We start from the raw sequence: 13,969 nt of genomic DNA, 5'->3' as shown, positions 1-13,969 counted from the left end.
AGAATATGATTGATAATTTGATTGAATGAAAATTTGAAGAATCAATTTAATTAACGAGTAAAATTTGAAAAAAATACTTTGACAATGTATTTCCCCACAACCAAATGTTGAAGAACAGTTGGTTCACTATAACAATAAAAGATCAACTAATGTCCAACACCAAATCACTAACTAGTCTCAGTTTTCTTATTTCATTATACAATACAATTTTGAAAGTGCTTCGACACCTCAAATTAACCTATTTGTGAAATAAGTAAATTGAAGACCAGTTTGCCGTAATTCAGTTGACTATCTCTATCCCTGTCAGAGGCTGCCCAGCATGAAGTTGAAGAACGACGTCACCGACAGCCTGCGCCAGATCAATTGGCATGAAAAGTTATGATTTTCACAGTACAAGTTTTCCTGCTTACTCTCTGACTCTCTCTTCCTCTCATGATAATAAATTATAATGGAATGTAATGGTTAGTGTGATCTAGAACAGTAATGTAAAACACAAAACAATTCCCAACGCAGCTAAAAATGACTTGTTACTGATCCAAGTCCAGATAATTGTGGAGACGTACCTTAGCCATGGTTCTATAAGAATGTTCAGTAACGCCAGCAACATGAGGAGTCATGATAACATTCTTAAATTTCAATATCTGATCATCAGGGTTGAATGGCTCATTCCAGGCAACATCAGTTCCTAGCCCTCCCAAATGGCCTGATTCAAGATGTTTGACCACAGCCTCATAGTCCATAAGACCGCCTCTAGCAATATTCACCAAAAGGGCACCCTACAATTATTAAATTGTATCATAATAGCCAGACATTAATGCATCAAATGCTAGATATACTTAAATCAAATGCTATTTTTCTTGCCTTTTCTCATTTATGGTACAAATTGATGATGCTACAGCAGGTGAACGCAATAATGGATTCACAATGAAACAAGAAGCAAAAGCTCTTGTTTCAGATGTTAGGACTCTTCTAGCTGAGCAAGTTCAGCAGTACATATAATATATTATCTAACCTATATGAAATAAATATCCAATTCTGCAACCATATCTTCCCATAGTACATCCTCTAATCTCTCAAGTTAGTATTTGTCTCCCATCTCTCTTTCAAGAATAAGATCGTCAACAAGAATTAACAATCAATTACAGACAAACTATTCTTTCTACTTAAGTGCATAATGAGCTGATCTAGCATATGAAGAGAAGTAAACAAACTACACAAGTTCATCTCCAATGATGACAAACCTTTTTCATGGAAGATATGAAATCATTGTTTATAATACCAGCCTGTAAAACAAAATCACATCCATGTCAATGAGTATCTAAACATCTATTAACTGAATCCAGGGTCCAAGACGGTATATTTACTACTAAAGAAAGGTATAATAGCAATCTCTGTTAAAGTAACCAAGGATCAAGGAAGATAGGACAGAACACGAATAAGAATGCCTGTTTACCAACTTAAAATATCATGTACCACCAAGAAAAACTTTCAGACATTGGAACCAACCATCTAATGTTCTAAAAACATTTTCACAGACTTCTTATACCTATAGTGAAATAAAAAGTGGAAGAAAACAAGCAAAAAGTAACGGAAATAATGAACAATGAAGGACTGGATAAAGCCATAAACCGTTTCACTGTTTAAACGTAAGCAGCAAACGATGATGTCAGCTTTCCTCACAAACTTGTACATATCTTCATGATTAACCCTCTCATCAACAAGATCATCCACATTACCTTCAACAAAATAATATGGAACACATCATGAAATAGAAGAACAAACTAGGATTGTTTATTATGTACTACTAGTCATAATCCACAGCAATCGTACTTCTGATTAATTTGCTAGTGTGCTGGGTGCATGAAGTCCAACTCCGCTTTGTGGCAATTACTTTTACACCAAATGGTCGCAATCGATGTGCCAAATCCATTCCAATGTTTCCAAATCCCAAAATGAATATCTACATTATCATGAAGTTTAGATTTCCACAAACAGTATATTCGATGATTGCTAAAACTACAGTCACACCAAGCGAGATATACAAATATGGAAAGTGAAAATATATTATCTTCAAGATTTATCTACACATGATACACACGTCTGTCATTTGACAATATGACAATAGTATCATATTATATATTTTCCCAAGCAACCTATCAAATTATATAATTTATTTAGAGAGAAACAGTAGACAGTAGACACTTAATTTTAACAATATGCACTAATGATGTCACCAGAAAGAAAAACAATATTCCATATAATGCAGGTAACGAGAAAAGAAGATAGCAAGTCCAAGGCATACAAAGATTTATTTGTCTTAAAGAGAAGAATCAATATACTAACTGTTTTCCCAAGTAAGGTTTCAGTAATTGGCTCTCCAAGCTTCCTCTGTTGTATGGAAATTTGCAGTTCATTCTGCAAGAAGAATATTTTTTGGCTCCAAAAGATTAAACAGCCTTTTGATGCAAATGCATGGAATGTAAAGAATTGTCATCAAAACAGGAGGGAACTTTTAGTTTTCAAAATGGAAGGTGGCATACTTGCTTTCGGAGGAGACCCAACATTAAATATATGGCCATTTCTGCGCATGAAGCAGAATTTCCTGTAGCATGACTTTGGATCCTAGCAACTTTGATTCCGTGCTTGGTGGCAGCTTCAACATCAACGCCTACCTTGTTGAAATAGGTGAGTAAAAGGGGTTGAAGCACGGAGAGAGTAAATTGGGCAAGTAGAGAAAGTAGTACCTTCGATACCAACACCATACTGCATTATAAGCTGCATCCGAGCTGCACGAGAAATAATATGTGAATCAAGCTTCATGCTTTTAACTATGCAGACGTGATAGTTGGGAATTGCTTGGGGCACATGTTCGAGAGGGAGAACATCAACCTACATAGGTATTACTATTAAGAGATACAGTAGCAGTAGTATATGAGATGAATAAAGGAAGGTATCGTAGGAGCGACCTTGATAAATGAATGGCTCTGCAAATATTGTGTCGTATATTCATGGGAAGCAGGGAAATGGGGTCCGCAAAAGAGAACACGAGTGATGCGTTGTTCCCCAGCAGCAGAAGCGTTGGTGTCCATGGGAGGAGTGTGATGACGATGGCGATGGCGCGGTCGCGTGAGCCGTGAGGCCAATTCGCAGCGGATACACGACCTCACCCTCCACGTGCTACTCTGCATCAATATCGATATCGATCCCAAACTATCTTATATTAATATCAAATTCTTCAACATGAATCTTAGCTTAGGGCTCCTTTATTTCCAGGAAGGAACTTGACTATAATATAATATTTGAATTGAATTGAATAATGCTGCTGTTAATCTGTTATGTGTCCTCCGGCGGCGCACTGCACACAAAAATTATATTTGTACTAATTAAGTTAAATATATTGTCTTACAGAGCCATATGGGTTTACATTTTACAACTAACGGGCCGGGCCAGGCCCTAACCTAAGTTACAACTTCTGAAGCCAAGAACGGTACAATTATTCCCTCCAAAATAAAAGCAGGGAGGGCGCTAGTATTGAGGAACAACCAGTAACCCTTGTCACGTCAGTTGCGAGTGTCGATAGACATGGAGATTGAACACGAAGAATCACCGGTACCACCACCAGAAGAAGAAGAAGCGAAGGAGCCACCGAGAATCCAGCGGCTGAGCGAGTCAGTGGTGAACCGAATAGCGGCTGGGGAGGTTATCCAGCGTCCTGTTTCTGCAGTGAAGGAGCTGGTCGAGAACAGCCTCGACGCCCACTCCACCTCCATCAACCTCCTCGTGAAGGACGGCGGCCTCAAGCTCATCCAAGTCTCCGACGACGGCCACGGAATTAGAGTATCTCCCTCCCTCTCTCTAATCCAATTTACTAACTAATTAATCAGTCACAACAAAAATGATTTGCTTAACTTGTTAGTTGGAGGACCTGCCAATATTGTGCGAGAGGCACACGACCTCCAAGTTGTCTGCGTTCGAGGACTTGCAGTCCATAAAGTCCATGGGCTTCCGTGGAGAGGCCCTCGCTAGCATGACCTACGTCGCCCATGTCACCGTCACCACCATCACCAAAGGCCAGCTGCATGGTTACAGGGTCTCCTATAGAGATGGTCTCATGGAGAATGAACCCAGGCCTTGTGCCGCCGTTAAAGGAACACAGATTATGGTACTCCCAATTCCCATCCTTCTTTCTTTTCCCCCTCAACTTCACTGAGCCTTTTATATCAGTTTTCCTTCAACTTTTGAATGTTGTTGCATGTAAACACGATATTTTCTACAGTATTTGATATTAATAGTTCATTCCTCAATGTTAACAGTCAACGTGCAGATTTCACTAAACTAGTTGTAATTCTAATTGATGTTTGCGCTTGTGTTATTAGGTGGAGAATCTTTTCTACAACATGGCTGCAAGGAGGAAGACATTACAAAACGCTTCTGATGATTATTCTAAGATTGTCGACTTAATAAGTCGGTTTGCTATTCAGCACATTAATGTCAGTTTTTCTTGCAGAAAGGTTGGTCTTTACCGCCCTAGAACTAGAACTTATATACTGCAATCATCTAAGCCACATTGTAATGTCAATGTATGTAATTCTTTTACAATCAGCATGGAGCTACTAGAGCAGATGTCCACACAGTTGCCACATCTTCTAGACTTGATGCCATCAGATCTGTTTATGGCATCTCTGTTGCACGCAATCTGATGAAAATTGAAGCTTCAGACAACAATCCAGCTACTTCAATTTTTGAAATGCAGGGTTACATGTCCAATGCAAATTATGCTTCCAAGAAAATCACTATGGTGCTTTTTATCAATGGTATATTTTATCTGTACAACATTAACTGGCGATTTTCAAAATTTTGAGGTGTTTATTGTTTTCAATAAACCCTCTTGTCATTAGCAGTATATGGTGCCAGAGAATTTGTTTCATTAGTTATTGTGACATGATTCATTTGAGTCTCATGTTTTTTTTTTCCCTAATGAAAATACCCTTTTCTTTTGGGTCAAAATGAAAGGGAAAAATAAAGTGTCCTTTACCAGCTCATGTTTTCAACCCTAGACTGGATTAGTATACTAGATGAAGGGAAACTATTAAATGGTAAAGTTAATTGTTAGGTTAACTGGTCTACTTTGAATATCTGAAAAAATGAAAGTATGCATAACTGACAGAGGTATTTACGAAAGTAGCTACAGTCTGTGGGATATTTGGGCCGTTATTAGTATTTTCTTTTTTATTTATGAAGTTTATATTTGCTAATAACATAATCTTATATTCAATTTACTATGAGTAAAATATAACTGGTTGCTCTGTCTTTTCTCTTTTGCTATATCTCACTTGTCCTCTCATCTCAGTGTGTTCTAGAAACTTGCACTATTCTGGAGAATATCAAAATTGAATCAGGGAGTTAATTTTATGTTATATATTACTAAGTTTTATTGCTGTGCATTTAAATTTCTTCTTTGGAAAATGTATTTGTATCTTCCATGAGCTACTTGTTTGTAGATTCTCATGAAATTGTTTGTATTCATGTTTTCAGATAGATTGGTTGAATGCTCAGCATTGAAGAGAGCTATTGAAATTGTTTATGCAGCAACATTGCCAAAAGCATCTAAACCTTTTATATATATTTCAATTGTTTTACCACCTGAAAATGTTGATGTCAATGTGCATCCGACAAAGAGAGAGGTAAAACTATCATTAAAACTTTGTTTGTCCTAATTAATTAAAGTGTTCCATTTAATTAACTTTTGATGATGATAATATAAGCCTTCTGAACTGCACATGTTTCTCCATACCCATCCTTTGTTTTCCTCTCTTGGTTTCAGTTTTTGATAATCTTTTACTTTAGTGTATTTCCGATAAACGGTTATACTGTAGACCTACTGAAAACATGCAAATGAAACTTCATCATTTTCTTAATCATATTTCTGGATAGGTCAGCCTTTTAAACCAGGAAGTTATCATTGAGAAGATACAGTCAGTGATTGAATCAAGATTGAGGAGTTCCAATGAGACAAGGACATACCAAGAACAGGTATTTTTTAGCATATTGAATTTCATTCTTTCAACTGAAATTAGTGAAAGCAGGTGAAAGTCTTCTGTTTAATCCTCAAGCACTATGATTTGTAGTTATATTATGCCTACAGATTGCTCGGTTTATGCATTTGCAACTTGTCAATTTGGATTTTAACCCCCCCTTAAAAAAAATTGAAGTCATTCTTTGGATGAAGAATTATGATATGTCATGTATGCAGAGTCTGTCTTTTATTTATGTTTTATAAATTACAATCACTCAAAACCTGCATTTTCTTTGCATATTTTGCCTCATGTCTGTGTAGGCAGCTGATCAATGTTCTCTGTCTCGTATTACTAGCAAGGAGGCTAACCTCATCCCTTTGCCAATGGGTATAAGAAATTCTTCTTCTTTCTTTTTAGGTTATCCTCTGCAACTGTCAATTTTTTTATAATTGATTGATTATCATCATCACTATTATTATTATTATTATTCATGGTAGGTTCAAGATCACAGAAGGTTCCAGTGCATAAGTTGGTTAGAACAGATTCATTAGATCCTGCAGGAAGATTACATGCCTACATCCAAACCAAGCTTGATGGACATCTTGAAAAGAGAGCTACTTTGAATGCAGTAAGGTGATCCCCATTTTCTTCTTGTACCTTTTCCCATATGTAGCAAGCTTCAAGCTAATACTTTGGCTTTAAATTGATTTCTAGATGCAGTGATTTCATAGTCCTTTCTTGATGTTTAACTTTCTTTGAACCCCTTAATCTGCATTTGTTTTTGGTAAATTTTATTACATTCTTTTAGGCTTTGCAGCATTCATCATTTTATTTGAGCAGGGCCTATTTGCTACCCAAGTGTAGAATCTCAAAGTATCTAAAGTATACACCTTATAAACTTGATACAACCATTTAGACAAGGATGGAAAGTGTGGGTGGGGGGTTCTATGAATAATAATAGTTAAATTGTCAAACTTAATTCCTTCCCTGCTTCCGCGTATTTGTGTTTGAAGTTTGTTATTTGATTTAGTCTTATTTTCATATTAACGACTTGTAGTTGAGTTTCTGTATAATTGTTGAATATGTTTTCTTCTCTTTTTCTTAACATTCTTCTAAGTTCTATGGAATGCTTGGACTTGCATGAATAATCAAAACCTCCTTAGATAATTGGATTGAGAGGAATATATAAGCTATGGGCTCTCGAATTTCCCCCTTCTCTTTCTGTCTCATATATAAAGCTTTTTAGTTTGAATTAGGTCCCAATCCCTCTATGTGACAAAGAAGTTGTGTTGTCCCTTCTTAGGAACTCAATTCGACAAAGAAGGAACCCAAAAGATTCTACAGATCTAACTAGCGTCCAACAGCTTCTTGATGATATCAATAGCAACTGTCACCCAAGTTTGTATCTACCTTACTCATAATAATGACTCCATTTTGTGATGTATGTTGATGTCAAAAATGTTTCACTGGGTATCAACTTTATAGGCATGATGGACATTGTAAGGCACTGTACATATGTTGGAATGGCAGATGATGTTTTCGCTTTGCTGCAGCATAATACTCATCTTTATCTTGCTAATGTTGTAAACTTGAGGTAGGCATGTGTTTTTTTAAAGTATATGTTAAGTAACTTTTATAGCATATGAATGTTGAAACAAATTTGATTTAAGATTTTCTTGTGAAGCCCTTATAAAGTATGATTTGATATGTTTCCAGATTGTGATACATAGTTTTTGACCATGCTACTAGAGATTTACTAGTTTATGATCAATTAAGTCAGATATATAAAATTGTTTATGGGCCTTTACCTAATACTTTAAGCTCAAAGGGTCAAAGGGAGTGGTATTTGATGCTCTTTGTTTAATTATTTGCAGCAAAGAGCTTATGTATCAGCAAGTTCTTAGCCGTTTTGGCCAATTCAATGCTATACAACTAAGTGATCCAGCCCCCTTGAAAGACTTGATTATCTTGGCACTGAAGGAAGAGGATTTAGTTTCAGAATGTAATGATGATGACAACTTGAAGGAGAAGATTGCAGAAGTAACCCCCCCCCCCCCACCCCACCCGCGCGTGCACGCGCTGGTTTTAGATCTGTGCCAGTTTTATGAATGCTACAATATATTGTGCAACCATATTTGCCTATCATAGTTCCCTATTGAATCTTTGTTGTTGATATAAATATATGGGTATTTCTTTCCCTTTGCTTCAGATGAACACAGAACTGCTGAAACAAAAGGCTGAAATGTTGGACGAGTATTTTGGAATTCATATTGACAAACATGGAAACATTTCTAGACTTCCTGTGATACTTGACCAGTATACACCTGACATGGATCACATCCCTGAGTTTGCTCTTTGCTTAGGCAATGATGTAGGTTATAGCCCTTCCCCCTTCCTCCAAGTCTCTCCTCTATTTTCACCTGTTTATGGAAAATTATCTTATTTCCTTTTCTCAGTATTTTCTGAACCATCAATATTATTAGCAGCTGTTACTTCAGTTTATACGATCAAAAGATTGTAGCATCTATGAATTTGTTGTTTATTTTGATTACATTCTTTGTAATAAAGTGCATTCCTCTTCATCCTTTTGTTATTCCATTGAATTCATTGCCAGTTGAATGTAGTCGATAGTGTTTGTCGATCATATCTATTTTTTTTTTCTCACCAAAACATGCTGAAACATTGTCATATATGTTTTCCCGATAGGTTAATTGGGAAGATGAAAGGAATTGCATTCAGGCAGTTGCAGCTGCTCTGGGAAATTTCTATGCAATGCATCCACCAATGTTACCCAATCCATCTGGCAAGGGTTTGCTTTTTTATAAGAAGAGGAAAATGCTCGATAGTTGTGCGGAGGGGAATACCTGTGATGTTGTTGGTATGACTTCACACTTGTTCCTTTCTGGATCACCCACGTCCACTGATGCTTTGTAATGTAAAGAAAAATAAAATCTGCTGAACAGTGCCTTTTGGTCAACTGATTCTTTTTGAAAGTGTTTGAGGTTTAAGTGGTTTCACATAGCAGTTGTTAAATCATATCAGCATGCAAATATGTGCCACATGACAATACTATCCAGCATTTTATACCTTGCATTTACTTCCATGTCATGCATTATCATAGAGCAAGGTCTCCTCTAACGAAGACCCAATGTCCTCCTTGTAGAGTTTAGGTCTATAGGAGATGCTGACCATTAATAAATACCTTGATCAGTCTATATTGAGTCTTATACCATACTACTGTTTTAGGAGGCTTCTTTAGTTGGTGGTTATGATGAGCTTCCCTGCTTATCAGTTAGTGCTAGTTGGTAGAAGACACAACACTTGACAGTCAGTATAAGAGCAATGTCTAGTTTGTTTACTTTCAAATAACCCAACTTCCTTACCGGTCTCCTATATCTGGGTCATAGGTGAACAAACAAAACATCGAGGAGTGAAATATTGTTTTGATAAATGTTATTAGAGATTTATGTCCAAATGATCTTAGAGTTTGATATTTGTCACCCTCTGTTCAAATTGAAAATTTGATTACACCGGCCTTCACCCCATTTAAAATTCAGCCTAGTTCAAATTTTCTTTCAAATTCAACCTGGTTTAAAATTGCTGGTTCCTAATTGGGATTTGGGAAGAAAAAATGAAAGCTATCATTACAAAATAATCTCCTAGGGAGGTGTCTTGTGATGTTGACATGGCTATGAATTTTATTCTTCCATTATTTGTGCAAGTTTCTGCTTATTTTTATTAAGCTCCAAGCTACGTTGTGTCAGGGAGTGACGTGATCAATGATAAAGTTGAGCAAGAACTGCTTTCTGAAGCTGAGACTGCATGGACACAGCGTGAATGGTCAATACAACATGTGCTTTTTCCTTCCATGAGACTCTTTCTAAAACCACCTGTCTCTATGGCTACAGATGGAACCTTTGTTCGGGTAATGTACATACTTTTTTTTATTTAATAATTCAATAAATGATATCTATTGATCATCGTTAGCATTTACGCCATGCAAATTTCATCCTCCATATGTCACTACCGCAAGAAGTATTTCCTTTTTTTCATTTTAAAGAGCCACATGATGATATTTTTTATTAACTGAACAACAGATTTGTTTAGTGTTAATAATTTTGTTTTGTATTTTTAATGATAAATTCATGTTTTAGAATTGAAAATATAACGTCATAATTGTTGTTGTGTGGCCTAATTTTCCTATCGGTTGAATGAGCCAAGAACTAATTATTGATAGACGATCTTTGTGATGTGAAGAAACGTACAATTCAATCTTAGAAAAGGAATTTGACTACTGCCATTATCTATTTCGTTTATTGATATTTTGTGTCTTTAAACTTTATGCAGGTAGCTTCATTGGAGAAACTATACAAGATTTTTGAAAGATGCTAGGCAACCATATGGATTGTTGCTCTCTGCGATATCCTCTTTAATATTGTGCTCTTGTGAATATGTAACTATAGTATTCAGGGAGCTCGTCTCAAAGATTTCCTTAGGGAGCTCGTCTCAAAGATTTCCTTGGTCTGGTGATTCTGAATCATGTTTCTTGTAAAGTACTTTCGAATGTAAAAAGCATTTTGAGAACAATTGAATTGGATGTGTTCTTGTGTATTACTTTCATGTCATTGCAGCTAGCCAGCCAAGAACGAACGATTCTGACATCCTGCTTTGTGGTCATTCTTCGAGCAGCCAATCCTAATGTTGGATAAATACTTCCGGTTTTGTTATGCAGCTAACGTTTACCATTGAATTTTGTTGATATATATAAGGATTGACCAAGGATTCCTTTGTTTGAAGTAAGGAACTTTCTTAGAATGTAAAATGTAAATATAATATCCCATCACACACCGTGTAATGTACAAAAATCAATTGCTTTGCTGAATGTGTCTCATATTAATATACTCAGATTTTTAGATTATTTCCAAATCCCGATTAGTAACTTACTTCTATCAAGTATCGTGTATCAACAACATAATAGGTTATAAGTTGTAACCTGAAAGTAATTTGCAGTTCAGCTTTAGCGGGTCGTGAAATTATAGGGGAACATATTTGGTCAGATGGAATGAAGGGAGAATTTGGGTGGATCGCCTCACAACTTCTACATGTTGTGTGGGTTCGAATGAAACGATACTCCCAACTGGGTACGGACTACGGAGGCTCTATATTCTATACTAGGAGAAATGCATTTCCAAGAGAAAATAAAAGTGTAAAGGAAGATGACGGTTTAACAAACGCAACAATGACTGAAATGTGTTTGTTTTGTTTTGGTACACGAAATAAGCTTGCAGTATCACTATTTGAAATATGTACAAAAAGATGATGGAGGCAGGCAGCGATCAGGAACCACCGTGGCGGAGATAGAGTACTGATCTATAAAGGGCAGCAACGTGCAGGAAACAGATGAGCACAATGAGCAGATCATCCAAGAGTCCAACTATTCCTAATATCCCTGCCAGAAATGTGATATAATATAAATGACAGTTACTATCTACAAAACAGAAAGAAATAATTTCTTTTAATACCTTCTGGAATGATGTCTATAGGGCTGATGATGTACACAACACTTAGTATCATCTGCATAAACAAACAAGACTTGGCTTGAGATCAAGAGCAGAAAATCGCATCGAATTTGGTAAAGAAGATACGATATGATACTTAACTGCAATGTAGACGCGAGCTCGAATGACAAGTGGAAGGGATCTGCGAGGATCGGAGAAGTCCTGGAGAAGCCGACGCAGTAGGAATGGAAGATCTTGCAATCGCTGAAGAAGCCCGCCCTCACGCTCACCGAACAAGCGATTGTATCTCTGGATCTTGTCAAGAGCGTTAGCAACCTCGGGGTCGTGGCGGTGGCTGAGGGAGTCGTCGGTGGGGACGAGGAGAGTGATAGGACGGCGGCAGAGGGGGCACTTGCAGGGCTGCACGGCGGATCCGTGGTGCCAGACGAGCATGATGCAGTTGGCGCAGAACCAGTGACAGCAGTTGGATTGGCACGGAGTGTTGAAGTTCCCATGGCACACCGAGCACATATCGTTCGCAGGAGGACCAGGACCCTCCATTCTCTCTTCTCTTCGCCTTCCCTTTCTTTTCCTACGCTACAACTTCAACCGCCTCTCCCCTTTCACCTAATTCCGATCCTTTCTATCAGTTTTCTTTATAATATTTCTTTCTTTTATACTTGGCCTCTTGGCCATTAGGCTTAGCTCATTTTCCTCCCATCCTTCCTTGTGAACACTACCGATTTTTTTTTTTCCCTTCAAAGTATGCTCATCTTAGGATTTTCTAAATTGTAATCTACTAACTAACTAATAGTAATAAGCCCATTCTTTTGTTTTGCACCGTATTTTCTAATTTGACAGATCAAGCATTAATTTATCGCGGGACCAAATTTCATTTAAAGATTTGTCGCTCGTCAATGAGTTGTTGTCATTCCGTGGTAACTCTTGTACTCTACTTCCTAAGTGGAGACTCTACCATAACCTAAACCATATAATTCCTCTTATCACATCTGGTTGTGTATCCTCAACTCCCAACCTTGAAAATTCAACATAGGCTCTTGCTATTTTCTTTACTCTTTTTTGTTTTTTGCTAAATGGACAAAGCCATTATGGACTCTTTGTTTTTGTACATGACTATCATTATAATATGTTTCGTTATTGTTCGTGTGGGCCTTTGTCTCATATGTCGCATCTTACCCAAATACATGCTAAAATGGTGCAAAAATAGAAGGACGAACATGTATAATGAATCCTCAAGTCAACGGCCAGTGGTGGAGCCTTGTTGAACGGAAGGGACAATGGCCCAAGTCCAAACTTTAATTTTTAATTATATAAAATTTTAGTTTAACAAATATGAAATACCAAAAAAAAAAATTTGTTTAACATCTTTTTAGTTGATCGAATAGTCAATTTATTTGTCTGTTTAAACTTTGTATATGTAACAATTCATTGACCAACGACAACCAAAACAAATAAAATTTAAATTTGTGATCAATTAATTCTTGAACTACGAAATAGGGGATATCATGGTCAAATTAATATATATAATTTTTGTTTTGATCTCCTTTTCATTACAAAATTAAGTTTTGGTCTTTTTCTTAAAATTCAATCTAATTTCGTCCTTGTGCACACATGAACTCATTTATCTCTATTTTTGAAAGAGTAGGAAATCGGGATTCCCTATATATTTTTTATAATATAATGTCACACTTGTCTTATTATATGGTACATGCCGTTTTTGTTTACAGTATATATAAATGGACCATGATCATTCATTCTTTTATATTTTTATTGTTTTCTTAATGAAATTGTAGAAGAAAATAAAATGTTGGGTTTCATTTCCAAGTGTCCTGTCCTGTGCCTGGTAGCTTATATAGCGTTTAATTAAAGACCAAAATGCTAAAGCAGGAGTATACAATCTCCAATGCATGGCATCAAGATCACTACTGCTTATGCCAATGTGTTTCAAGTTACTCTAATACTATACTGTGTTTGAAAGAATAACTAATGTAGGTACTAGTTGTAGTAGAGGGATCCGGGGAGTAAAATAAATGTTTGAACAATTCAATAAGCGAAGGCATATTTACCGTAAGAATATGATATGATGGAGAAGAGTATTAAATTAAAGAAAGAAAAGTTATAGGCAGTCCATACGTTTTGCAAGTGACACATAAGGAACCGCATTATTGTCGGATCTTCTAGATCCGATCTTCTGAACTTGCTCCCATTTTGTCGCTGAAACAATTAGTGAGTTCCTAGCTCAATTCACTGAAGTACAGCACTACTAGTATACTATATACACTTGAATTGTGGCCATCTGGCATTACACGTTTACATTATCATCCTAATTTCTTACCTAAACATTATTCTCTCCCACACCCTCGGAACCATGACTAATTCAGCAACGAACTGATGCACCATTATTTAAATTGGCTGAATGTTGACTACCATCCA

At 36.6% G+C, this 13,969-nt stretch overlaps 3 protein-coding genes across 7 annotated transcripts; 1 reads left to right on the top strand and 2 right to left on the bottom strand.

Moving 5' to 3' along the window:
• Positions 1–21: 21 nt before the first annotated feature.
• Positions 22–3,188, bottom strand: LOC112752091 (uncharacterized). The gene is made up of 9 exons (XM_025801489.3): positions 2,967–3,188; positions 2,745–2,889; positions 2,541–2,668; positions 2,344–2,415; positions 1,831–1,960; positions 1,630–1,736; positions 1,242–1,283; positions 564–776; positions 22–349 (listed from the first exon to the last, which is right to left on the bottom strand). Exons 1-9 carry the CDS (start codon positions 3,186–3,188, stop codon positions 281–283), a joined length of 1,128 nt encoding a protein of 375 aa, XP_025657274.1. The 3' UTR covers positions 22–280.
• A 256-nt stretch (positions 3,189–3,444) lies between these two features.
• LOC112752089 (DNA mismatch repair protein MLH1) lies at positions 3,445–10,932 on the top strand. 4 transcript variants are annotated; one of them, XR_003176547.3, is made up of 16 exons: positions 3,445–3,837; positions 3,917–4,162; positions 4,377–4,511; positions 4,604–4,814; positions 5,536–5,684; positions 5,935–6,033; positions 6,338–6,404; positions 6,515–6,650; positions 7,321–7,415; positions 7,503–7,611; positions 7,892–8,057; positions 8,227–8,388; positions 8,724–8,895; positions 9,782–9,942; positions 10,365–10,538; positions 10,649–10,932. XR_003176547.3 is itself a non-coding variant. In XM_025801483.3 (15 exons), the coding sequence occupies exons 1-15, from the start codon at positions 3,583–3,585 to the stop codon at positions 10,407–10,409; spliced, it is 2,208 nt and encodes a 735-aa protein (XP_025657268.1). In that variant the 5' UTR covers positions 3,445–3,582; the 3' UTR covers positions 10,410–10,631. The 4 variants fall into 4 exon arrangements, 1 of the variants encoding a protein (XP_025657268.1); XR_011877996.1 differs by having other exon boundaries at positions 8,227–8,392; XR_011877995.1 differs by lacking the exon at positions 10,649–10,932 and having other exon boundaries at positions 8,227–8,392; positions 10,365–10,631.
• A 308-nt stretch (positions 10,933–11,240) lies between these two features.
• LOC112752092 (uncharacterized) lies at positions 11,241–12,539 on the bottom strand. Of its 2 annotated transcripts, none has more exons than XM_025801490.3 (3): positions 11,678–12,539; positions 11,540–11,591; positions 11,241–11,466 (listed from the first exon to the last, which is right to left on the bottom strand). In XM_025801490.3, the coding sequence occupies exons 1-3, from the start codon at positions 12,074–12,076 to the stop codon at positions 11,354–11,356; spliced, it is 564 nt and encodes a 187-aa protein (XP_025657275.1). In that variant the 5' UTR covers positions 12,077–12,539; the 3' UTR covers positions 11,241–11,353. The 2 variants fall into 2 exon arrangements, with proteins under 2 accessions (XP_025657275.1, XP_072084771.1); XM_072228670.1 differs by having other exon boundaries at positions 11,540–11,596; positions 11,682–12,406.
• Between the last annotated feature and the right edge of the window lie 1,430 nt (positions 12,540–13,969).

This window comes from Arachis hypogaea, chromosome 19 (assembly GCF_003086295.3).
Source record: "Arachis hypogaea cultivar Tifrunner chromosome 19, arahy.Tifrunner.gnm2.J5K5, whole genome shotgun sequence".
NCBI classification, from domain to species: Eukaryota; Viridiplantae; Streptophyta; class Magnoliopsida; order Fabales; family Fabaceae; genus Arachis; species Arachis hypogaea.
This window is presented reverse-complemented; position numbering and strand designations above follow the sequence as displayed.